The sequence below is a fragment of the Sciurus vulgaris genome (genome assembly GCF_902686455.1).
Source record: "Sciurus vulgaris genome assembly, chromosome: 1".
Lineage (NCBI taxonomy): Eukaryota > Metazoa > Chordata > Mammalia > Rodentia > Sciuridae > Sciurus > Sciurus vulgaris.
In genome coordinates, this window is record NC_136461.1 from 131,763,482 (window position 1) to 131,790,775 (window position 27,294).

The following is a 27,294-nucleotide window of genomic DNA, read 5'->3' on the forward strand; positions in this document are numbered from 1 at the left end:
CTTATAGATTTGTATGTGTTTTTTTTCCAGTAATTTAATAATTATGTCACTTGTGGTTCTTCCCCCCCACCAAAGAATCAGTTGATTGTTTTTATACTGAGGTTAAAATGCACATCAAATTTATCATTTTAGCTATTTTAAAGTGTACAATTTAGTGGCATTTATAAAGAGGATAGTGTTGTACAGCGATCTCCACAAGATAATACCCAAAATTTTCCAAAAATGTTCATCACTTCAAAAAGCAGCCCTGTGCCAATTAGGCATTCGCTCTTTTTTTTTGTTTGTTTGTTTTGTTTTTTGTTTTTTGTTTTGTTTTGTTTTGTTTTTTAAGAAACTGGTGTTTATTTTCCGTAACCTTATTTCCATTTTGCTTAGTAAGTTTCTGCAGAACAGCCTAAGACCACTCCGTGGTTGTTCCTACCCACTCAGTAGCCTGAGCAGTGGGAGCTGCAGACCAGTCTTCAGTGGCCGGCTGGGCACTCCAGTCTTCAGTAGGGAACTGCTGGATAGGCACAGAGGGCACCTGCACACTTTCAGACCATTCTGCAACTTCAGGTTGAGTAGCAGTGAACTCAGGAGCTGGAGAAGTCCATTCACCCTGAAATTCCTCCTTGGTCACAGCTTTTTCAGCGGCAGCCTGCTCTTCCTTTTCAATCTCTTCAGGATCTCTGTAGAAGTAGAGATCAGGCATGACCTCCCACGGGTGTTCATGGGAAATGGTGCCACGCATGCGCAGAACTTCTCGGGCCAGCATCCACCACATCAGACCCACAGAATGAGCTCCCTTATTGTTGCATGGAATGGCAATGTCCACATAGCGCAGAGGAGAGTCTGTGTTACACAGAGCAATGGTAGGCAGATTGACATAAGATGCTTCTGTAAGAGGTTGGTGGTCAGCCCTGGGATCAGTAACCACCAGAAGACGTGGCTCCCGGAAGGCTGCCTGGATCTGGTTAGTGAAGGTTCCAGGAGTGAAGCGGCCAGCAATATGAGTGGCTCCAGTGGCAGCAGCAAATTTCAGCACAGCCCGCTGGCCAGTATTCCTAGAGGATATGACACTGACATCGGCAGGGTTTTCGATGGCAACAATGGCACGAGCTGCCAGCAGAAGCTTCTCCCAGGTTCTCTTCAGATTTATGATGTATATGCCATCACTTTTCCTTTTGTAGATATACTGTTCCATCTGGAAATCAAGGTTGGTGCCACCTAAGTGGGTTCCTGCTGCAAGGAATTTGAGGACATCCTCTTCCTTCATTTGCAGGACATCAAGGGCTCCGGACATTGTGACAGTTTCCCTTTAAGTTACGACGGGAATCAAGAACAACGCCGTATGGACCCCTCCCTGGGTAGCGCGGAAAGCAGGCATTCGCTCTTGATGCTGTCCTCACAACTCTTGGCAACCACTAATCTGCAACCACTACCATTTCATATCAATGGAATCAATATGTCACCTTTTCTAACTGACTTTTTTCACTTAGCATAATGTTTTCAAGGTTTACCTACAGTGCAGTATGTATCCATATTTCATTCCTTTTTATTACTCAATAATATTGCATTATGTGTATATACCATGTTTTGTTTGTTAAATTATTGGTCATATGAGTTGCTTCTACCCAAATTTCATGCACATTTTCACTCTTATAAATAATGCTGTTATGAGCATTCCCATACAATGCTTTGTATGAACACCCATTTTCACTCCTATGGAACTTGTACCTAGAAGTGGTACATATACTGGGTACATATGTACCTACAATACCTACAAAATGCTGGGTCATATTGTAATCTGTATTTAAATTTAAAGAACTGTCAATCTGTTGTTCCCAGCAGCTTCACATTTCACATCCCCACTAGCAATGTATTAAAATTCTAATTCACATTCTTGTCAACAATTGGTTTTGTCCATTTTTTAAATTCTAACCATCCTGGTAGGTGGAAAGTGGTATCTGATTTTAATATGATTTGTATTTCACTAATGACTCATGATGTTTGGCAAATTTTCACGTATTTGTTGGCCATTTGTATATATTCTTTGCCCAGTTCTAAACTGGATTCTCATTTTCTTATTGAGTTGTAACAGTTCTTTTTATGTTTTAAACACTAAATATATGATTTGCAAACTAAATATAACACTAAATATATGATTTGTTCCCATTCTGTGGGTTTTTAAAAAATTCTCAGGCTGGGGAGATAGCTCAGCTGGTAGAGTGCTTGCTTCACAAGCACAAGGCCCTGAGTTCCATCCCCAGTACCGCAAAAAAAAAAAAAAAAAAAATTATCTTGATATTTACCTTTCCAATTTTATCAAAGTCTAATTCATCTATTTTCTTTTGTTACCTTGTGTTCTTGGTGTCAATCTCAGAAACAATTAAAGATCATGCCATTTTAACAATATTAAAACTTCCAATCATTTTAAACGAAATGTCTTTCCATTTGTTGAAATCTAATCTAATTTTTGGTCTCTTTTTTTGTAATTTTCAGTGAATGACTTTTACACTGATGAAATTTATTCCTAAGTATTTTATTTTTTGGAATGCTGCTATAAATGGAATTATTTTCTAGTTTTCCTTCCAAATTGTTCATTGCTAGTGTATACAAATACAACTAATATTTTTGTGTTGATGTTTTATCCATCAAATTTGCTAAATTGGTTTATTAGCTCTAATAGATTTTGGTTTTTTGTTTTTGTTTTGGTACTGAAGATTGAACCCAGTTGTGCTATACACTGAGCTACATTCCCACCCCTTTTTATTTTTATATTTTGATACTGAGAGTGAACCCAGGGCTCATTCCCAGTCCTTTTTATTTTTATTTTTTTATTTTGTGACAGGGTTCTACTAAGTTGCTGAGGCTGTCCACCAACTTATAATCCTCCTGTCTCTGACTCCTGGTGTCTTGGTTTACAGGCATATACTACCATGCCCATAAAAGAATTGCTTTTATAGCAGTTTTTTATTTGCAATACATTTTGTCTTTTATTTGTATAGTCATCCCAGCTCTCTTTTAGTTGCTATTTTCATGGAACACCTTTTTTCTATTCTTCCACTTTTAATTTATTTGTATCTTTAGATCTAAAGTGTGTCTCTTTTAGATATCATATAGTTTAATCTCTTTTTTAAAAAAATCAATTTTACCAATCTTTGCCTTCCAGTTTAATAGTTTACTCCTGTTATGAGCTAAGTGTTTGAGTTCTCACCACCCAAATTTGTATGTTGAAGTCCTACTCCTCAATGTAGTATTTGGAGATGGGGACTGGGAGGTAATTAGGTTTTGATTAGGTAATCAGAATGGGACCATAATGATGGGATTAGTGCACTTATAAGAAAATGAAGATAGACCTCTCCATAAACACACATGAAGAAAGGCTACATGAATACTCAGTGAAAAAGAGGTTGTCTACTAGCCTGGAAGTAGGTCCTCAATAGATGCTAAATCTACCTATACCTTGGACACCAGAACTGTGAGAAACAAATTTCTGTTGTTTGACCTACCCAGACTAGTCTATTTTGTCATATGTATATATAAATTTATTTTTGTCCTCAATTGCTTCTATTTCTTCCTTTTTTTCTGATTCAGTTTTAGTAGTATACCATTTTATTCCTTTCTCTTTTCCTTTTATGAATTTTTATAATTCCTTTCTTAGTGGTTACCATGAGGATTATGATTAACATGTAAATTTATAATAATTTTGTTTAAATAATATCAGTTTAATTTTAATAATATGAAAATGCTCCACTCCTTTACATTTTGATACTTCCTGTTTTGTGTAGTCTCAAATTGTCTCAAATTAAATATCTATATAATGTTTGTCCATCAACAGATTTATAACTAACATTTTATGCATTTTGTGTTTTAAATTACATAGATTCAAAAAAAGAGGAGTCACAAGTCAAAAGTATAATACTGACACTTATTTTTCCCTATGTAGTTACCTTTTGGTCTTATTATGGCTCAAGTTACCGCTAGTTTCCTTTTTACTTCAGACTGAAGGACTCCTTCAGCATTTCTTGAATGACAGGTCTATTAGCAATGAATTCCTTTAATTTTTTTCAGTATGTGAATATCTTAATTTTTCCTTAATTTTGAAGAACAGTATTGCTGTATAGAATTGTTCATTAATATATTTTTTCTTTCAGCACTTTAAATATGTATCATCTCATTGTTTCTTGGCCTGTATGGTTTTTACCAAGAATATTTTTGAGGAATCCTTGTATACGATTAGTTGCCTTACCTGTACTGCTTTCAAACTTCTCTTTTTATCTTTCAACAGTTTGACTACAAGTGGCTTATTGTGGATAGCTTTCAGTTTATTCTCCTTGGAATTCAATGAGGTTCTTGCATGTGTAGATTCATATGTTTCATCAAATTTAGGATTTTAGGCTCCATTATTTCTTCGATTATTCTTTCTGTTCCATCTCTTTTCTGTCTCCTTCTAAGAATCCCATTTGTGTGTATGTTGGTACACTAGATAGTGTCCCAAAAGTTTCTTAGGCTCTGTTAATTCTCCTCCTTTTTTCTTTCTGTTCCTTAGACTGGATAATTTCAATTGTCCTGTCTTTAAGCTGCTGACTCGTTTTCTGCCTATTCAAATTGGCTGTTGAACTCTTCTAGTAAATTTTTCATTTCATTTATTTTTTGTTTTAGCTCTCAATATCTATTTGGTTCCTTTTCACAATTTTATCTCTCTATTGACATTCTCTAGTTATTGAGTATTATGGTTTGGATCTGAAATTGCCTAAAGTCCCCCCTCAAACTCATTTGTTGAAAGCATCCCCAATGCAGGGTCAGAGGAGGGGATTTTAGGCAATGATTAGGGCTCTGATTTATCAGTTAGCTGAATGGACTACTGGCAGGTAGGAACTAGTTGGAGAAAATAGGTCACTGGGGGGTTGCCCTGAAAGACTTTATCTTTCTCCTGGTTTTTTCTCCCTTCCTTTCTCTCTCAACCCCCGCTCCTCCCCGCCCACACCACCACCACCACTGTACTATATGCCTTGGATCCAGCTGGCCATATGAACTGAATCCTCTGAACCCATGAGCCAAAATAAATCTTCCTTCCTGTATTCTTGGGTATTTTGATCACAATGATGAAAAGCTAACACATTGAGATATTGTTCTTTTTGGTTTCTTTTGTTTGTCTGGATTCCTTCAGTCCATTGAGGTATATTTAAAACTGTTGATTTAAGGTCTTTGCCAATTAAGTCCAGTGTCTGGACTTCCTTGAGTAGAGTTTAAATTTTTTTCTCTGTCAATGTGCCAGATTACTTGTTTTTTGGTATGTTGTTTTAGTCAGCTTTCATCACTGTGACCAAAATAACTGAGAACAACAACTTAAAGAAGGAAAAATTATTTTGGCTCATGGTTTCAGAGTTTCAGTCCCAGGGTCAGGGTGATTCCATTGCTCTGGGGTTCATGTGAGGCAGAATATCATGATGGGAGGTTGTGATGAAGGAGGAATACTTCTGTGCTTATTGCAGCCAGGAAGCAGAGAGAAATGGGAAGAGAAAGGGGCAGAGCAGAAGATGAGCCTTTGCAGGAACCCTCAGCAAAGAAAAGATAATACATTGAGATATTGTTTTCCTGATTTCTTTTGTTTGTCCGTGCCCTTTAGTTCATTGAGACATATTTAAGACAGTTGATTTAAGGTCTCTGCCTAGGAAGTCCAATGACTGGATTTCCTTAGGGAAAGTTTAAAATGTTTTTTTCTCTGTCAGCAGGCCATATTTCTTGTCATTTTGAAAAATATGCTTTGTATTTTTTGTTGAAAATGGACATTTTGAATATTGTAATTTAACTCTGGAAGAGATTGCTGCTTGTTATGGGGTATAGTTGGATGGGGTTTTTTTAGTTTGGTTTTTTTCTAACCTCTTTTTATAAATAAGTATTGTCCATGCATGGTTACTGACATCTCTAGTTACCTTAATGTCCAGTTAGTGAGACATTCAGCAGAAGCTGAGTACAGGACCATGCACCTGTAGTCCCAGCTGCCGGGGAGGCCTTATCCCAGAAGTCTGAGACCAAACATAGCAAGACATCACCTCAAGAAAAAAATTATTTGGCAGTTTATTTCCTTAAATGCCCAGAGTAATCATCATCATCATCCCCAGTCTCTGTAGTTGTTCTTTGTATTGGGGCATGTCTTTAATACTCACACTGGTCAGTTTACAACTTGCTTTCACCTTCATGTCCTGCTTGCCCAGGGCTTCAAGATCAGCCAGTAGTGAATGCTTAAGTCTTTCTCACATCTTTTCTGAGCATGTGCCCTGCCTAAATGTGTACATAGCTTTCTAGATTTTCAGAAATATGTGGAAACTTTTCAAAGCCTTTATTCCCCAGAGTATCTCACTCCTGAGCCTCTCTTCCCAGACTTTTTGGTGTGTATATTGTTTACTCCAATTTATATCCTTTGCCCCAAATGGTAGTGATTGGCTCATTTGTCTTTATTTTTTATTTACTCATTTATTTATTTTTTGGTGGTGCTGGGGATTGAACCCAGGGCCTTGTGCTTGCAAGGCAAGTACTTTACCAACTGAGCTATCTCCCCAGCCCCTGTCTTTATTTTTTGACCAACATTGTCTGAGTAGCCACTTTTACACCCTGAGAGTTCTGAGTTAGATGACTTAAAGGCATATCCTTTGGGTTAGTCTTTCAAGAACACAACTGAGAGACAGCCATGATTCTTTGAAATCATCTGCTTTGCTTCCTCTGATATCTGGAAACCATACTAGGAATGTGCTCCACCATCTTCAAGAGCATCACTATGCCTAAGGAGGGGGCAATTAAGCAAAGCTAATTTAAAATGATACAGAGCTTTCCTATTGGGTTTCAATCAGCTTAATTAGCATTTACTTGGTTGCTATCACCTTTTGGCTATTTTCCAGGGTTGCATATGATGGACTTTGTCATCTTCTTGGTATTTCTGTGAGGTAACAGGCTCTTGAAATTCCTTACACATCCTTGTTCACTGATGTCACAATCATTTTTATTTGCATATTTTGGGACAAAATTGAGTACGTGCATATTTAGGATTAGCATGACCTTCTGGAGAATTATCTCTCTTATAATGTAGTGACTGTTTTTATCACTAATAACACACCTTTGTATTAGTCTATTTATTTAAAACGTTATAATTCACGTTTCACATGACTCACCAGTTAAAGTGTACAATTAAATGGTTTTCAGTGTATTCACAGAGTTTCACAACCATCAACACAAACTAATTTTAGAACATTTTTGTTCCCCACAAAAGGAATCCCAGACCTATTATCAGTCACACCCCATCACTGCCAGCACCACCCTCTCATCCCTAAAAAATCATTAATCTACTTTCTGTTTCCACAAATTGTCCTATTCTGGTCTTTCATGTAAATGGAGTCATACAATAAAGTCTTTTGTAATTGGCTTCATTAACCCTTCATAACATTTTCAAGACTCATTCATGTTTTCCAGACTTTATATCGTAGCTTTCCTTCGTATTGCTGAACATTATGTGTCTGTGCCACATTTTATTTATTCATTCATCAATTATAAACATTAGGAATTTTTGCACATTTTGGCTCTCATGAATAATGCTATTATGAACATTCACCCACACGTTTTTGTGTGAACATAATATGTCCATTGCCTTAAGGTTTATTTTACCTTATACTAAAACAGCTAATCCAACTTACTTTTGATAGTATTTGCTTGCTATAATTTCTTTTTTTTTTCAGTATTAGGGATTGAACCCAGAGTCATGATAATCACTGAGTCATGTCCCCAGTCCTTTCTTATATTTTATTTAGAGACTGGGTCTCACTAAGTTGCTTGGAGCCTCGCTAAATTGCTCAGGCTAGCTTTGAACTTACCATCTTCCTGCCTCAGCCTCCCAAGCAGCTTGGATTACAGGCATGTGCCTCCCTGCTTTCTATAATTTCTATCCTTTTACTTTCAATCTTTCTGTGCCCTTGTGTGTTAGATGTCTCTTGTAATTAAAATATAGCTTATCGTTCTTTTGTCTAATTTGATAACTTGTCTTTTACTGGCAAATTTAGTGTATTCACAATTGTAATTACTATAATTTTTGGATTTATCATATTATTAAATTCATTATTCTATGTAGAATATGCTTTTTCCCTCCTTTCCTACCTTCATTTGAATTGAGCCTTTTAAATTTAATCCCCACTCCCACTACTTTGGAAGTTACATAGATTTGTTATTCTTTTGTCTTTTTCTTTAAGTTAGTCATACATTGAACATCATGAACATTTAGTCTGAAGGGAACAAATATTTCTTCTGAAAAATGAAAGAACCATAGACTATTTCTTTTCTAGTGTACGTTAAATTTTTTTTCTTGAAATAGTCATAGATTCACAGGGAATTGTAAAGACAGTACAGGAAGATCCTGTGCACCATTCATTCAGTTTTTCCCAAGGGCTACAACTTATGTAACTATAGTATAATATTAAAACCAAGAAAGTTGACATTTTTATGTGTATACAGTCAGTCCTCTGTCACTTATCACAAGTATAGATTCATGTAACCAACACCACAATCAAGCTATAAAACCATTCTATCACCACTAAGATCTCCTTCATGCTGTCCCTTTATTGTCACAACCACTACCCTGGCCCTACACTCTTAAAACCCTGGTAACCACTAATCTGCTTTCCACTTCTATAATGTCATTTTGAAAAAAAGTTATATAAAGTATGTATCCTCTGCATATTAGCTTTTTTTTCAATCAGTATAATACCCTTGTGATCCTTCTAAATCATTGTCCACATCAGTAGTTCATTTCTTTTTTTATTGCTGAGTGCTATTCCACAGTGTGGATGTACCAATTTGTTCAACCATTCTTCTTCTGTAGGACATCTTGTTACTAGAGTTTAGATACTATGAATAAAATTGCTATGAATAATTCTGTATACGTTTTTGCATGAATATAAATCTTCCTTTCTCTAGGAAAATGCCCCAGAGGGCAATTGCTAGGTTATATAAGACATGTTTAGATCTTTAGGAAATAGCCAAACATTTTTGAAGTGGCTATATGATTTTACATTCCCATGAGCCGCGAAAGAGACATCAAATTTCTCTGCATCTTTACCTGCATTTGGAATTGTTATTTCTACATACCATAGGTTGCAGTATTTCTACTTATTTTATGATTTAGTGATGTCAATCATCTTTCCATGTCCCTACATCCTTATAGCGCCGGCCATGAACTATCTCTTCATTCTTCTGCCTGTTTTCTAATTGGACTGTTTATGCTTTTTTTTTAAAAAAAACTGTTTTGATAGTCCTTTACATAATCTAAACACTAATTTTGTCAAGATATGCAGTTTGTAAATATTTTCTCCCAGTCTTAGCTTGTTTTTTCATCTTCTCAACAGAGTCTTTGAAAGAGCAAAATTTTTAATTTCAATGAAGTCTGATTCATCAATTTATTTTTCATATGGGGTATGCTTTTGTTCATATAAAAAATGTTTCAAGCCATAAGTCCCAAAGATTTTCTGTGTTTTCTTATTTACATTTCATGACTTTTACATTTGACACTTAAATCTATGATCCATTTTGCATACATTTGTATACGATGTATAAAGTTTAGATGGAAAAAATTGCTTTTTTGCCTGTGGATTCTAATTGATCCAGAACCATTTGTTGAAAAAACTATCCTTTTTCTATTAAAATATTTTGTACCCTTGTCAGTATCAGTAGTCTGCATTTATGTAAGGCTATTTCACCATTATTTTGTTCATTTCATCTATGTTTATCTCTCTGCTAATACCACAGTTTTGATTACTGTCACTGTTTAATAAATCTTGAAATCTGGTAGAGTTAGTCCTCCTGTTGTTTTCCATATCCTTAAGTTATTCTAATTTCTTTTACCTTCCCATAAAATTTTTAGAATCATTTTATGTATAACAATCTCATTGGGATTTGGACAGCAATTGCATTAAACTTGTCTATCAATGTGAGAAATAACATGTTTTCTAGGTTGACTCTTCCAATCTCTATTACTTCATTTTTCATTACTATAATTAAATACTTGTGGTGGGATAACATTTTAAAGAAAGTTTTATTTGGGCTTATGATTCTGGAGGTCCAAGATTTAGTAGCTATATCCAGTGAGGGTTTTCTTGCTGGCAGAGTCCAAGGAAGTGCAGGGCGTAACATGGCAAGAGACAGGGAAGATGCATGTGTGTGTCCTCTCATCTGTCCTTACAAAAAACCAACAGGATTCAATTATGAGAGGATCCACACTCATAACTGTATCTAATCCTGATCACCTCCCAAAGGCTCCACCTCCCAACACCACTGTAGTCAGATTAAGTTTCCACCCTCTTAACACCTCACAATAGGGGTTAAATTTCAAAACACAAATCTTGGGGAATGCACTTAAATTGTATCCAAACATAGCACAATCCATTAACATAGTGTATGTCTCCATTTATTTAGTTCTTTTTAAAAGTCTTCCACCAGCACTTTTTTATTTTTTGCCTTGATATCCTGTCGATGATTTTTAAATATTTATTCTTTTTTTTGGGTACTGGTTTGAACCCAGGCTTTCAGGCATACTAGGCAAGTGCTCTATCAATGAGTCATATCCTCAGCTGATGTATTCATTTCGGAGTGGGTACCAGTGGGTACTCAACTGAGCCACATCCCCAACTCTATTTTGTAGTTTATTTAGAGACAGGGTCTCACTGAGTTGCTTAACACCTCGCTTTTGCTGAAGCTGGCTTTGAACTTGTGATCCTCCTGCCTCAGCCTCCTGAGCCACTGGGATTTCAGGCGTGCACCACTGCAACCCGCTGAGTTATTCATTTTTAAAAGCAATTGTGAATAACTTAAAATTTAATTTCAAATTTTCATTTGCACATGCTAATTGCTAGTATATAAAATACAATTTTTACATGTACTTTATTTTTATCCAGCATTTTAGCCCCTACATTAGTATTTTCAGTTTCATGCAGTCATCAATACTTTACTCAAATGTTTACTACTGTCCTTGTTCCCTATTCTCTGAATCTTTTTCCTCATGTTCACTTTTCTTCTTCTGAAGGAACATCTTCTAAAAGTTCTATCAGGGGCTGGGGTTGTAGCTCAGTGGTAGTGTGCTTGCCTAACATATGTGAGGCACTGGTTCCATACTTAGCACCACATAAAAACAAATAAAGATATTGTGTCCATCTACAACTTAAAAAAAAAAAAAGGTCTGTCAGCAGTCTTTTTATCTTATAAACTTTACTTACATGGTTTATTTTGCCTTTTCTCTTGATTTAGTACCTATGTAGAAAATTCCAAATTGCCATTTTCTCTCCAGCTTTAATATTACTCCATTATTTTCTGACCTCTAGTGGTGATTTTCTTACATCTATGTTGACAGTTCAAGTAGGTTTACTCTATTTGCTATTCAGACCTTTTTATATGGTGCTCAGTTTTGCTTTTCTCCATTATGTCTCAAGAGAGATGTTGCATATCCTATTAGTAACTGAATCTGAGGTTTCCTACTCTTCCTTAAATCTGGAAAATTTTTCAGTCATTTTATCACCAAATACCACTTCTCTTCCATTCGGTTCTCCTCTTCTGCAATTTCCATTAAACTTTATATTGGACCTCTTTAATCTTTTGCCCTCTCATCTGCTTGTTAGGCTTCCTATTAAATAAATTCCTCAGAGTTATCTTTCAGTTTTCTTAGATCTAATATATAGTTGAACTCACCCATTTGAATTTTTTAATAGGCCATGAATTAGTATGACTTAAGTTTTGGAATACAATGAAGTTCTAGAGATGGGTGATGGTGATGTTGCACAACAAGATGAATGTATTTAATGTCACTGAACTGCACACTTAGAAATGGTTAGAATGGCCGGGCGTGGTGTGCACACCTATAATCCCAGCAGCTCGGGAGGCTGAGGTAGGATTGTGAGTTCAAGGTCACCCTCAGCAATTTAGTGAGGCTATAAGCAACTTAGCAAGACCCTGTCTGAAAATAAAATATAAAAAGGGCTGGGGATGTGGCTCAGTGGTTAAGTGACCCTGGGTTCAATCTCTGGTACCAAAAACAAACAAACAAACAAAACACCTCCACAAAACTGAAATGGTTAGAATGTCAACTTTATGTTCCAACTCAGTAAAAAAAAAATAATAAAAAATAAAAAATCTGAGTCAGGCATGGTGGCATATGCCTGTAATCCCAGCTACTTGGGCAGCTGAGACAGGAGGATCACAAATTCAAGGACTTTGTCTTAAAATTAATAATAAAAAATGTTTTAAAAATCTGAAGAATGAACAATGTATACCAAGGGTAGGTTTGCTCATTTGCACTCCTATCCTTACTAACCTCATTTCTACCTAATTCATGTTCCATAGATAATCATTAATTAGGCATTTCAGGATCCTTTTAATATATTTTTTCAAATATAAATTCTAGCCAAGTCAAATATATGGTCTTTTTCCTCCACCTTTTTCCATTTTTTACAATATTTTTCCTTTTCTGACGATGTCTCTCAAATCCTTCCCAACTAATACAGTGCATCTTCATTCTTGTTTTTAATGGCTTTATTGAGATACAATTTACATACCATAAAATTCAACCTTTTTCAAATTATACATTTGAATAGTTTTTTTTTGTGTGTGTATTTACACAGTTGTTTCTAACATCACAGTCTAATTTTAGAACATTTTCATACCCCTCTCCCCCCACCAAAAAAAAAACCAAAAAACAAAAGACAAAAAACAAAAAACACCTCAAGTTCATTAGCTATCAGTGACCATTACACACCCTTATTCCCTGGCAACCACTGATTCTGTCTCTAGATTATGCATGTTTTAGCACATATCAGGACTTCATCCTTTTTTGTGCCTCAATAAACAATCAATTGTATGGACTGATATGCCATTCCACATTTTGATTCATTCATCACTTGACATATTTTGGTTCTTTCCACTTCTTTTTTGTTCTAATTAGTTATACATGACAGCAGAATGCATTTTTTAATATATATTTTTTAGTTGTAGGTGGACACCTTTATTTTTTTATGGGAACCCAGGGTCTTACATGTGCTAGGCAAGCCTGCTACCACTGAGCCACAACCCCAGCCCAACAGCAGAATGCATTTTGACACATTATACACAAATGGAGCAGTTTCTCATTCCTCTGGCTGTACAGCATGGTGAGTCACACGGGTCATGCAATCATACATGTACATAGGGTAATAAATGTCTGTCTCATTCCACCATCCTTCCCACTCCCTTTCCCCCCTTCCCTTCCCCTCTGCCCAATTCAAAGTTCCTCCATTCTTCCCTAGCCCCACTTTTTTTTTTTCACTTTTTCTCATACTCTTATGGATCAGCATCTGCACGTCAGAGAAAACATTCGGCCTTTGCTTTTTTGGGATTGGTTTATTTTGCTTAGCATGATATTCTCCAGATCCATTTACCTGCGAATGCCATACTTTCATTCTTTTTTAAGGCTAAGTAATATTCCATTGCATATATATATATATATGTATATATACATTTCTTGATCCATTCATATATTGAAAGGCATCTAGGTTGGTTCCATAGTTTAGCTATTGCAAATTGAGCTGTTATAAACATTGATGTGGCTGTGTCACTGTACTGTGCTGATTTTAAGTCTTTTGGGTATGAACTGAGGAGTGGGATAGCTGGGTCAAATGGTGGTTCCATTCCAAGTTTTCTAAGGAATCTCCATACTGCTGTCCATAGTGATTGCACCAATTTGCAGTTCCACCAGCATGTATGAATATACCTTTTTCTCCACATCCTTGCCAACTCATTCTTTTTTCTATAGTTGTACAGAATTCCATTGTGTAGACGTTTCAGTTTATTTAGCTAGTCTATTTTTGACATTTGAGTGTTTCAGATGTTGCAGCTTTTCCAGATGTTTTAGAAGTGGCTATCTTTCATGTTTAGAACTTTTCTTTTGAAATCTGCAATTTGATGCTATTTTTTCACTCATTATGTTTTTCATACATAAAAAAATTCTATTTCTCCAATTTACTGGGATTTAAAACATCCTTTGATCTTTTGTCACTTGTAGATGATTTGTAATTTCGTGGGTTTACTTTTTTTTAGGATATATTGCTCAGGTTGGTCTCAAATTTATGATCCTCCTGTCTCCTGAGCAGCTGGGACTATAGGCATGTAGCGCCATACCCAGTTGGAGTTTTTTTTTTTTTTTTTTTTTTTTTTTTTTTTAATCTTAGGGATTGATTGAATCCAGAAGTGCTTAACCTAAGTTGCTGAGAATGGCTTTGAACTCATGATCCTCCTGCCCCAACCTCTGGAGCTGCTGGGATTATAGGCATTCACCACAGTGCCCATTTGGAGCTCACTTTTGACAGGGCTAAATGTATGCAGTCTCAAAATTTAGGTTTTGAGACTGTCACTCTTTGAAGTATTTTCGTTTGCCTCTCCCAGGTGCTCGAGAAGAAGAGCTAGTTTAGGCACTTTTTTTTTCTTCTTTTTTTAGCATTGAGATTGAACCCAGGACTTCATGCATGCTAGGCAAGCATTCTACCAATCATGGTACACTCCCAATTCTAGTCTAAGGAGATTCTTGATGTTAATTTATAAATTTATGTTGCCAGCCCACATAACTTATAGAAATTCACAGCTCAAATACTTTCTGGTTATAAAATTTCAGGGGAAGATTCCTCTCCTCTCCCAATCCAGAATGCAGGTCAAAACACACAAACTTCCTTTTATTTTACTGTGCTGGGGACCAGACTTTTTCTAGTTCACCTTCTTTGCAATCACTGAAAGTTTCCTTGCTTTATAATGGTGAATTATTTCCACATCTTAACTCAGATATCTGAGTCCAAAGTTAAGTTTGCCCCACAGATTGTTCTTTTAGTTCTCTCTGGTCACTGGAGACTACAATTTCTGTACAGTGAGATGATTTGCATCATAGTTTTACTAAGCTTTATTTTTTGTTTGTTTGTTTGGTGTTGGGGATTGAACCCGGGGGTGCTTAATCATTGAGCCACATCCCCAGCCTCTTTTTAAAAATATTTTATTAGAGACAGAGTCTCTCTGAGTTGCTCAGTGCCTCACTAAATGCTGAGGCTGGCTTTAAACTCACAATCCTCCTGCCTCAGCCTCCCAAGCTGCTAGGATTATAGGCATGCACCACTGCACTAGGCTTCTACTCAGCACTTCTAGGTGTTTTGTATCATATGAAAAACATTATTTAAGCAATGTGGAGATTCCTTAGAAAACTTGGAATGGAACCACCGTTTGACCCAGCTATCCCACTCCTTGGCCTATACCCGAAGGACTTAAAATCAGAATACTACAGTGATGCAGTCACATCAATGTTCATAGCTGCTCACTTCACAATAGCCAGATTGTGGAATCAACCTAGATGCCCCTCAATTGAATGCATATATGTTATATATACACAATGGAATATTACTCAGCCATAAAGAATAATAAAATTATGGCATTTGCAGGCAAATAGGTGAAATTGGAGAATATCATGCTAAGTGAGATAAGCCAATCTCAAAAAACCAAAGGACAAATGATCTTACTGATAAGCGGATGATGATACATAATGGGGGGTGGGAGGGAAGCAAGAATGGAGGAAGGAGGAACTGTACAGAGGGCAAAGATGGGTGGGAGGGGTGGGGGGAAGGAAAAAATTAACAGGATGAATCAAACACCATTACCCTATGTACATGTATGATTACACAAATGGTATGCTTCTACTTCACGTACAGAGAAACAAGTTGTACCCCATTTGTTTACAATAAAATTTAAAAAAATAAAATAAAAAAGACACTATTTAAAAACATTTAAATTACCCTGGGACACAAAGCAAGGTGGTAAAGACCATGGAATAAGGCACATCAATTTGAATCCTACCTCTAATTATAAGCACAGTTTACCTCCATTCTGTTTCCTCTTTAGTAAAATGGAGATAAGGTTGATGTGAAGATCGTATGAATAAAGGATATAAAATACTTGGTATAAACTTGGAGTGGTGGCCCACACCTGTAATACTAGCAACTGGAGAGGCTAAGATAGGAAGATTACAAATTCAAGGCCAGCCTGAACAATTTAGCAAGATCTGCGTCAAAATAATAATATAGCTCAGTGTGCTTTTTAGTAGTTTCTACAAAATAAAATGGTATTCATAGTACTTATTAGGAGGGTGGTTAATGTCATAAATCTACTTTTAAAAATTATCAAGACATTGTGGTAACAGGCAAATTTCCCAAATTTATATATACATAAAAAATTGTTAACTATTGGCAGATACAGTATGAAACTCTGATCACAACTAACTGTGAACATGCTTTTTTTTAAATAAGGATGATGAAATAATCATTACCACATGAGGGATAGAGGTATAGCTCAGTGGTATAGTAGCTGCCCAGTGTGTGTGAGGCTCTGGGTTCTATCCCCACCAACGTGCTCCCCCCACAAGGTTATCACATCAAATAAGGTGCTGCAGAGGATTAATTCATAAGAACAGAAGTCAGACAATATTTCTGTTACAGAACTTTCTTATAATTAGGACTATGTAAAATTATAACAGACTAAACAAAAGGTGAGCTGGTTCACTTTCAGTATTCAAAAGCAGAAACTGAAAGACTATTTAGAACAGAAAGGATTCCAGTACTGGGAAAGTTAGATGTCAATGGTAAACTACAAGGAGAAAAACTGGGGGAACAGGGGCAGAGAAGTGCTGGTGATTAAACCTAGGGGTGCTACCACTGAGCTATATCCCTAGCTCTTTTTTTGAGACAGGGTCTTGCTAAGTTGCTGAGGCTGACTGACCACGAACTTCTGATCCTCCTGCCTTAGCTTCTCAAGTGGTGCCATTGCACCCAGCTGACACGATCTATTTGGATTATAGGAATAGCTGGATAGCTAATTTGAGATCCTAATTTAAAAGTTCAAGTGAACACTGCATTATAGAAAAAGACAAAAGGAAAACACCAAATAAAACTTCTTAAATAGGTTAGGAACTCTGAAAGTCAAATGTGGGCATTTTTAAAAAATTAAATTAAATAACATCAGATTATTTCTCATGCCTGGTTCCATTCAAAGCCAGTAACACCAACATCAAAGTTTGTCTCCCAATGCATTTTCTCGTAATTACACTGTTATCTTTCTCCTTTGTATTACAGACACTTATTTCAAGATAAACCCAAATGTAAAAATATTACTAAAAAAAAAGTCACAGAAAAGTCAGAATTAAATTTTATTTCACATTTATAGAAACTGTGAAAAACACCAACATTTTCCCACATTACAGCACAACATTTCAACGGAATATTTCTTGCCATAAATAAGATCTTACTGATTTTATAACTGAAATTAACAGTTTATGTTCTTCAAGTTAAAGTAAGAATGACTTAGTAAATGATTGTTTAAAATTTTCAAATCCAGACATAAACATATGGCTTCATTAACATCCTATATTGACCATTACTAAATTATTTCCATTATCAATTAGCACCCATTTGTAAAGATGCATTCTTAACATTGTTTTGGTCAGTTGGAATACAGAAGAAAAATGAACAGTGCAGAAATATTAAGCATACATTTTTGTGATGTACTATACTGTGTGGGTACTACACCATACATACATATAGGGGTCTGATTCATCCTTATTTCCTATAAATTTGTTTTCAAATAATTTTTACCAATAATCTGGAAATTCTGATGCTATATAACCAAAGGATTGCTCTTTTTTTTTGGGGGGGGGGTAGTAGGAATTGAACCCAGGGGTGCTTTAGCACTGAGATACCTCCCCAGCCCCCTCTTATTTTTTATTTTGAGACAGGGTCTTGCTAAACTGCTTGGGGCCTTGAGAAGTTGCTGAGGCTGGCCTTGTCAATTGTGATCTTCCTGCTTCAGCCTCCTGAGTTGCTGGGTTTACAGGTATGTGCCCACTGCACTGGCTCTGCAATTTTTATGTTTGCACAGAAACACTAATTTTAAAAATCATCTGACTAAAGTAAAAATTTCAAATAAGTGCACTGGCTGATAAAAATAAAGCAACTTTTTATAATGGATAGCTCGTCTTCTGTAGTAGTTGGTTTCAAACACATGTATAGAAAAAGTAAATTTAAACTGTATGCTAAAAGAACCAATCATTTTAGAAACCAGTTTTTTAGAGTAGTCTTAAATATTTCAGAACATACCAAAATATGACCTAATTATTCTCAGTTGTTTACAGAAAAAATAAAACTATAGAATTATTCTTATTACTTGGATTTGAATATCCTAATAACTAATAGGTCTAAATTTGGATTAAGGTATAATTTTTTGAAATATGTAGTGCAGGAAGCTTAAGTAATGTTTGATTTCTTTTAAAGCATACATAGATTTTAAATATCATATGTCAGTGATTCCGAATGTCAAATTACAATATATATCAACAGTAGGTGTAGATATTGTAGTAGCAATATCTGGTCTACTACTGAAGGACAATCAAGAAAGAAAGAACTTTTTTTTCTTGAGAGAAGAAAAGAATATTAAACAGAAATGATATCAGGGAAAAGAATAGCCTGGTCCCCTAAATAAAAGGGCCATTAACTGAAAAGAGCAACACTATTCTCTGTTGACACTTAAAAAGCATTATCCCTATTATCAGGAATAATGTAACACCATCTAATCTTATGTATTACCATCATTATGTATATATGAATATGTATATTAAAAAATACAGATATTGCATGGTGACTAAGCAATTTTGGAATAAATCCATAGACCAAGTCACAGCATGCATAAGTTGTTTATACCTTAACTGCTCATTTATACTGAAACAAATTTTTGTCAAGCATACTAGTAATTTTAAAATGATATGATAAAAAATTTGGTTGTAGTATTTTTTATTTTGCTGAATTACAATTAAGAAAAAGCAGCTAGCTGCTTCACTTATTTTAATACTAGTATATTCTGGATCATCTTATACAAATACATGTATAGAAACTTAAAGGGTCATAAATTTCCCATGAGGAGACATTATTTAGTCTGTATCATTGGTGTGTATCTGCAAAACATTTGAACACTGCAAACTTTAGAAGTTTTAAGATTGAGCATGGGAAAGGTTTGTACTCTACTACAACGATGCTGGTGTACTTCTACACAAGGCCTCTTAGTGATGTCAATCAACCGGAGGTAGGAGTTTATCAATGAACTGCTTAACATCCATCATTTCCTGTTTGAGATAAAGTTAAAATTAATAAGCAGCAACATAAGTCAGAAGTTAAATTCTCACTAAAATGTCGGCTGGGGAGATAGCTCAGTCAGTAGAGTGCTTGCCTTGTAAGCACAAGGCCCTGGGTTCAATCCCCAGCACCCCCCCCCCCCCCCAAAAAAAAAATGTCATTAATAAAATCCAAGTAGGAACAGAGGTAAGCTGAAGTCATATTTTTATTACTATAATAAAGAGGCATGAAAGAGAAATGAGGCTCGAACAGAAATTTCGGAACATACCCTAGATGATTATCATGTACTGAAATCAGTTCTTCCAATTATTATCTAGTTCCATGAAAATGGTCTACATTTTCTGATATTTAAATAAAATAAAACACTAGGGAATGTAGACGTTTAGAAGTGACAGTACATATACCAAGAAGATTCAGTAAGTGCACAATAATTGACAACCAAGTGTCAGTCTCACTTTTACCATTCACTCATTAGAATGAAATGTTAAATCCATAGCATAAGCTATTTTGTGCCTTTAAATAGGAATTACATGCAATTAAACATTTGAAAGAAACCATGTACCTAAGATAGACCTGGAAAGATATAAACATGAATATAAGAAGGATTTATTATAGAACAAACTTTCTCCTGGAAGCCTCCTGTGTCTGGCTCACAGTTTTCCCAACTCCCTCAAACCCACTTCCTGCCTTTTACACTTTAAGGCCTTTGCCTCACCATTCCACAAATCAGCCATGCAGAGAATGTTCAACTTTATAATTTAGTCACTCAGAAAAGAAGCACACAAAGGGCTTAGCATGGCATGCAGGTGGTCCTGAGTTCAACCCCAGTACCAAAAAAAAAAAAAAAAAAAAAAAAAAAAAAGAAAGAAAAAAGTCAAAGCATGAAATTGATTTTACAACATAGTGAAGTGCTAACAGTTTTCTATGACACTACATCCCCCTGTCTCACCTTACTTTCCACTCCTGCCTCAAATGCAACAGCACAAGGAATCATCTAAATGTAGGGTACTTGTGATGCTCTGAACCCTCAGTCCCACCTGGGTACTTAGGATGCCAACATCTCCCCCTCCCACTTTAGCACACTCAATACTTCTTAGGATCTCAAGCCCCCTTGTCTTCTAGATAAGTCATATTACTACCTACCTTTTCTATCTTTAAAGCAAGTGAATTAACCAGTGTGAGTGGCTATAAACAGTGTTTGCATGGACAACCTCACTGCTTAGCCACCAATCTTTTTTCTAGACCTTTTCAAGCCCCAAACCTATCTAGACCCCACTTCATTCTTATCAAATGACCACATCTCCTACTTTACTGAAAAAGCATCTAATGTAAGCTTCCAAATACTCTTTCTTTTCTACCTTGACATCAGTTTATATTCACCTGTTCTTTCATTTTGATTCAAAGTATTTTCTCCTGAATTAGCACAACCCATCTATAGTCTTAATTCTATTATATGATTCCTCTAGACTTCTTCCTCTCAATTATATTTTTTCCATTGCCTCCTCTTTCTCCTTGGCCCAACTCACAGATCTTTCTCCCAACTAATTAAAAAAGAGACCTCTTACTCTTCACCAAAACTTTTTTTAAAAAGGTCTGTATACCACCTCTACTTCCTTGTTTCCCCATCTATTATCACATGGTCCATGTAGTTTGGCTCTTCCTTTCCAAATAGCCAAGGTCAGAGATGGATTAATAATGGATGCTTAATAATGGATAGTTCCTTCCTGGCCTATCTCACTTTAATCCTCTGACATACATGATACTGCTTCCTCCTATGGAAATTCCCTCCTCCCATACTCTCAACATATAACTCCTTTTTTCTTTAAATTCAAATGTATTCCCCAAAATTCTCTCAGTTTTTTGATGATGATGTTCTTTTTGTTTTTTTTTGGGGTGCTGGGGATCGAACCCAGGGCCTTGTGCTTGCAAGGCAAGCATTCTACCAACTGAGCTATCTCCCAGCCCCAATGATGATGTTCTTTGAACATACTAATTCTTTACTGATCAACAATACTGACCAATTATTTCAAGTCTCCATTTATAGGCCTAATCCCCAGTTCCAAAAAAAAAATAGGGTGTTGGAAATACTTGCGTTGCAGCCAGACATGGTGGCACACTCCTGTAATCCCCCCCACCCCCCAAAAAAATAGGTTGTTGGAAATACTTGTCTTTTTTTTTTTTTTTGGTACTGGGGATTGAACCCAGGGGTGCTTAACCACTGAGTCATATCCTTAGCCCTTCCTATATTTTATTTTGAGACAGGGTCTCACTAAGTTGCTTAGCGCCTTGCTAAATTGGCTGAGGCTGGATTTGAACCTGTGATTTTCCTGCCTAAGTCTCCTGAGCTGCTGAGATTACAGGAGTGTGTCACCATGTCTGGCTCCAACACCCCATATTTTGATACATCAGAGGTACATCTTGAAATGTTTATCAAACTCAGTATCATCTCCTTTCCGTTACTCTGAAACTGCTCCTTGTACTTACTTTATGATGACATCCTAGTCATGTGAACTAAAATTTTGGGACCTCTTTGACACTCCCTTGTTTCCTACTCACAGAATTAACCTCTAAGTTCTACAGGAGTCTGCCTCACTTGCTCAGGGATTATATCACATCTCACTTTGATCAACACTGATGGCTTCCTGCTGTTTAGAGAATGAGCCCCTCCCTCTCTCTTCTGTCCTACAGCATCTAGCTTTTCCAAAGACTTTGACCAAAATGGACAGTTTGCTTTTACTGCCTCATAGACCTTGCCTGCTATTTGCTATCTGGATTCTGTTCATTCCTCAAAATCCAGTTCTTTTTTTAATGAGCCCAACACTTTCTAAGATAAAATTAATCTCACCTGTCTCATTTTTTCAGGGCACTATTTCTTTTAGTGATTCTAGGGATTAAACCCTAGAATACATCCCCAGTCCTTTTTATTTTGAGATAATCTCCTAAATTGTTGAGGCTGGCCTAAAACTTGCAGTTCTCCTGCTGTGGCCTCCAGAGTAGCTGGGCATGTGCCACACTTGGATGGCTGCAGGGTACTTTTCAAAAACTGCTATTATAGTACGTATCATGTACTACACATCTTCTCCTATTAAATATCTCCAAGTGTCAAATGTTATTCGTCTTAAATATGTCAAGAAGTTGCAACTATGACTCTGATCACTGTTTCCAGATACCTACCTGTTGACATGAACAGTGCATCATGCCTTCATAGATCTTGAAGGTTACATTTGCTGGATTTACCAAAGTCTTTAGTTTTTCAACAGTAAGAGAACCAAACATTAGGGGAACTAAAGGATCACAATCTCCATGGCACTGAAGAACAGAAATATCTCTATTAGGACCACTGATAGGATGCTGCAAAACAGAAGAAAAGTATTAGTTATTGACATGTATAAGGCATTATGCGAGACATTTAAAACTGTAGACAGAGGTGCATAGACAATATGTTATTACTTATTATTTCAGGTGATATTTGGCCAAAGAAAGTTTCCTTCCATACTCTCCATATCCCTTTATGTAAAATTCTATAGAATATGATTGCCTTGCTTTATATTTATAACATGTCTTCCCAACAAACCATTTCTTGAAATCTATTACATCTTAATTCATTTTTATATTTTCAGTGTCTTGATATGAGAAGTAATCAATAACTATTAGGACACATTAGGTCAATTATGTTCTTCTCACCTTTTATTTAACTGATTTAAATAATACAGTTATTAAATAATACCTATTAAGTACAAGACACCAAAGAGTTATTAAATAGTAATAAGATAAAACATTAGATTTATAAATAAATTTGGGGCTGGAGACATAACTCAGTGGTCATGTGTTTGCCATGCATGAGGCCCTGTGTTTGACCTCCAGCACCACCCCCTCCAAAAAAATGAATTTGAAAATAATGTCTATATCTTCCATTATATTATGTATTATATATTGCTTCATTGTTGAATATTTAGAAATTACATTCTATAGTAAAATTGTTATCAAACATTGAATATATTAAACATTAAAAATAGTTCCCTGTGTTAAAAATAGCCCTAATTTCCATATACCCCTTAAAATATAAATCTTCAAATAAAAGATTTATGACATAAGGCTTATTTCTTATTCCATTCTATGCAATCCACAATAAAGACAATATAGTGTATGGAAAAAACCCTAGTAACACTTCACATATATCCAAAGAAATTCTTTTTAAAAAAGGATGACTGAGCCAGGCAGGTGGCACATCTATAATCCCAGTTACTTGGGAGGCTGAGGCAGGAGGATCATAAATTCAAGACCAGCCTCAGCAACTTAGTAAGGCCCTAGGCAACTTTGAGACCCTGTCTTAAAATATAAAATTTAAAAAGGGCCGCAGACATGGCTCAGTGGTTAAGCACCCCTAGGTTCAATCCCTGGTAACATAATAAAATAAAATAAAATTTAAAAAGGATGACTGAGATAAACTATGTAGTAATGATGTCTTAGATCTACTGATTTTAAGGACGGTCCCACTGCGGTGTGGGATTTCAACAATGGAAAGTTTACTTTCTGCTCAATTTTGCTATAAACCCAAAACTGCTAAAATAAATAAATTTTATTAATTAAAATAAAAGGGATGACCTCAACATTATCTGCTACTCTTAGCTCAGAAATCTAAACCAGGCTACCTGTGGGAATGAAGCCCGGAGTGGAAGCCAACAACTGAGTGCAGTGACACCGGCCAGTTTCTGCTGCATGGTGAGAGCAGTGTACAAAGACAAGGCTCCTCCCTGGAAAGCAAGCAGGGAAAGTCAATGGAATCCACACTCTGCCAACAGGAACGTAGGAGATTTCTTGTTATTAATGATGACCATAAAGTCATCAACTGAGTGGCCAATGTCAAATCAAATCAGACAAACAGTGGAAATGCACATATTGGAAATACTCATAATGCACATAGCTCTCTACCAAAGGGAACATACCAACTACCCAATCAAGACACAGACAATAGTACAGTAAACTGTTTACAGCATGTTTTAGGAATAATCTGAATTTATAGTTATCATTTTCTCTCTTGAAAAGAGAAAAATCCAATCTTGTCTTAAATTATAATTATTTTCTAAAAAAAGGAATTTAAGACAATAAGGACAGTGTAGCAGACATCTTCAGAGTGCCTGCTCACCCAGGTCAAAACATCCCAAGTCTCAGGCACTACAATCCCATTAGCCATCTAGATACTTGTGTCCATAAGTTACTACTACATGGGGATATCCCAGACAGTGATGGTTCTTTTCCCCAGGACTGTGGAACTGGGATTCAGTGACTGCTAGGCAGTCTCTTTGTGTGGCTAGAACTGTAACATGTAAACTCAAGAGCTGAAAAACTACAGGCTGCAAGAGCTAAGATGGCCAATAGCTGATGGAGAAGCAAATGAAGCAAATGAGCAGAAAAAGAGAGATGAAGATAAGAGAAAAGTACTGATGGCTTTCCAAGTTCCAGCAACTTCCTGAGGCTATACTTTATTTTCATCTATGGCATCCCTGATATGATACTACAGACTTATAACTTAACCCTTCTTGCTTAAACCCATTATGTTCCATCATTCTACACATAGGTATTACGAATTGTTTTCTAGAGACAAGACTCAAATAGACAAGACTCCTAGGTGCCCTTCATATTTTGAATCAAGCATTAATTTTTATCTCTATGTTTCTGTCAAAATGTTATTACATACATTATTTCAACAAATACCTTATCAATAACACCTTTTCTGAATTACTGTCTAAATTATTCTAGAATTCTGACATTAACCTAAGTAAGAGAACACTCAATAGCTGATTTACAAGATTTATAGATTGGAAGCTAGAGCATTCTATGAAGAGATTATATGGAAACAGGTGAAAAGCCGAAGTAAAGATATTAGGCCAATGCAAAGGAACCACGGCTGTTAAAAAAGTATAAAAGTTGGAGAAAAAATAGAGACAGGAAGAAATATGCCAAAATGAACATCAAACATTTATATTTAAAGCCTATCTTTATATAACAAAAAAGGGAAAAGGGTTGGGGGTGAGCTCAGTGGTAGAGCACTTGCCTAGCATGTGTGAGGCACTGGGTTCAATCCTCAGCACCACATAAAAACAAATAAAGGTATTGTATCCATCTATGACTAAAAAATATTTTTTTAAAAAAGGGAAAGAAATTCTTTTTCTCTTATCATCTACCTTATTGTTTCTATTAGAAGTCTCATTCTAGAATAGGGACTTATGCCTGTGTTATTAGAGTTCTACTTAATTAAAAGGGTACATAGTGTTAACTTAGAAACTAGAAACCTAACCACGGTGTATTATGGCTATTTTAAGAAAATATATTTCAGGTTTCAATCAGTTTACTTAATAAATTGATTTTGAAGGCAATCTAAAAGGTAAAGAGTACCGCTAAGGACATAGAAAACTAGAAATTAGAAATTAAAGAAAGTAGAAAGTAGAAATTAGCTAGTTTTAGTCCAAACTTAATTCAGCCTTAATACCCATTAAGATTCTATAATTGTTTCCTAGAAAATGATTGAAATTACAGGTTTCTAGATAAATATACTGATGTTACTGACATGCCACCCAAACTTTATCTTACCTGAGAAAATCCTCCCAAAATAATTCTGTTAGAAGGAATGCCATTCTTCACCTCTTGATCTATCAAAGCTTTTACTAAAAACAAGAAAGTTAATCACAAATACTTGTAAAGTTAAACCCACTGATGCAATATAAAATAGGAAAAAAAAGGCAGAAAAGCACTAAGTATATATATAAGGTGAAAATGAGTGAAAAACTCAAAGCACTCAATTAAAACAGAAGTAGAATGTATTTTCAGTATGAAACTTTTTGGATTTTGCAGGTGCTGCATAACTTAAAATTTCAATAATTTCTTGTCACCGTGTAACACTCTTTCTTTCACTGAGAGATGGATATTCTTGCCCAGTATAGTGGTGCATTCCTATAATCCCAGTCACTCAGGAGGGTGAGACAGAAGGACTGCAGGTTGAAGGCCAACCTGGACAACTTAGTGAGACCAGGCCTCAAAATAAAATAAGGGCTGGGGTATAGCTCAGTGGCAACTTGCCTAGCATGCATGAGACCCAGGATTCAAGAGGGGTATGTGTGTGTGTGCATGTTTTTAAATTTATGGTTAATTCTCCTCATGTATATTTTATATTTCTCTTAAATAAACTATACGGCCTTTATACCAAAAAGTCATCATTTTAAAATAGCATACAGTTGGTCCCTTGTCCTCCCCACCAAGTGCCAGAGATTGAACCCATGGCCTCACACATGCTAGGCAAGCATTCTACCACTCAGCTACATCCTCAGTCCTTTTTTCAAAAAATTATTATTATTGTATCTTGAGACAGAGTATCACCAAATTGCCTAGGCTGGCCTGAAACTTGGGATCTTCCTGACTTGGCCTCCTGAGTTGCTAGGATTACAGGTGTGTGCCACCATACCTGAGTAAAACAGTATATAGAATTACATGGTTTGTGATTTACAGTATTTAAAACTGTTCATTCTAATTCTTAAAATTGCCAATAAAATTTTCCTACAGTCAGTAAATACATGATGAGGGAAGAATTTCAAATGAGTACTTTTGTTTCTACAAAATACTTAGACATACAAATATAATACCTAACTTGATAACTCCTGGAATTTTCTTTTTCCTTATTATCAGTCTTATGTTTTAAGGATAACTTCACCTTTTGCAAATTTGTCTAATGTTTTACATATATGGATTCTTTAATTTTTTTAAAAATTAGGATTTTTAATTTTATATTTCTTTTACCTAAAGTACAAAACTGTTATTAAAATACCAAAAAAAATGTCCAAGTTAAAAGTTATTTTTGCTTTACATAATTTGTAAAGCAAATTATGTTAGAATTATTATGAAAAAGCAAGGGTACTCCAACTATTTACCAGGAAAGGAAGTTTAAGAAATAAAGGAACTGTTGAGAAGTATGAGGGATTTATTTTGGGGAAACTGCACAGCTGCAACTGGAGATAAGAAGATGCAGAAGGGGCAGAAACAGCCCAGCTATGAGGAGAGTAGGGGCAGAGGGCAGCTGAGTACTGCCAGTCAGTCAGGAAGTACTTGG

The 27,294-nt window shown here is 35.8% G+C and overlaps 2 protein-coding genes across 6 annotated transcripts in view; both read right to left on the minus strand.

Moving 5' to 3' along the window:
* Nucleotides 1-27,294, minus strand: part of LOC306659375 (transcription elongation factor A protein 1) — a 91,592-nt gene that overhangs the window by 35,262 nt on the left and 29,036 nt on the right. For 4 of the 5 annotated variants that reach the window (XM_079136854.1, XM_079136855.1, XM_079136856.1 and 1 more), the window contains 4 exons: nucleotides 25,785-25,858; nucleotides 23,846-23,947; nucleotides 22,368-22,544; nucleotides 17,600-19,183 (listed from right to left, as the gene is read on the minus strand). In XM_079136854.1, the coding sequence (XP_078992980.1) occupies nucleotides 19,130-19,183; nucleotides 22,368-22,544; nucleotides 23,846-23,947; nucleotides 25,785-25,858 (407 nt within the window). In that variant the 3' untranslated portion in view covers nucleotides 17,600-19,129. Of the gene's footprint in view, nucleotides 1-17,599; nucleotides 19,184-22,367; nucleotides 22,545-23,845; nucleotides 23,948-25,784; nucleotides 25,859-27,294 lie in introns of those variants that run through there. The other variant, XM_079136859.1, reaches the window with a different exon arrangement.
* On the minus strand, nucleotides 326-1,353 carry LOC306663147 (small ribosomal subunit protein uS2-like). Its single transcript, XM_079143520.1, has one exon. The coding sequence runs from the start codon at nucleotides 1,280-1,282 to the stop codon at nucleotides 395-397; it is 888 nt and encodes a 295-aa protein (XP_078999646.1). The 5' UTR covers nucleotides 1,283-1,353; the 3' UTR covers nucleotides 326-394.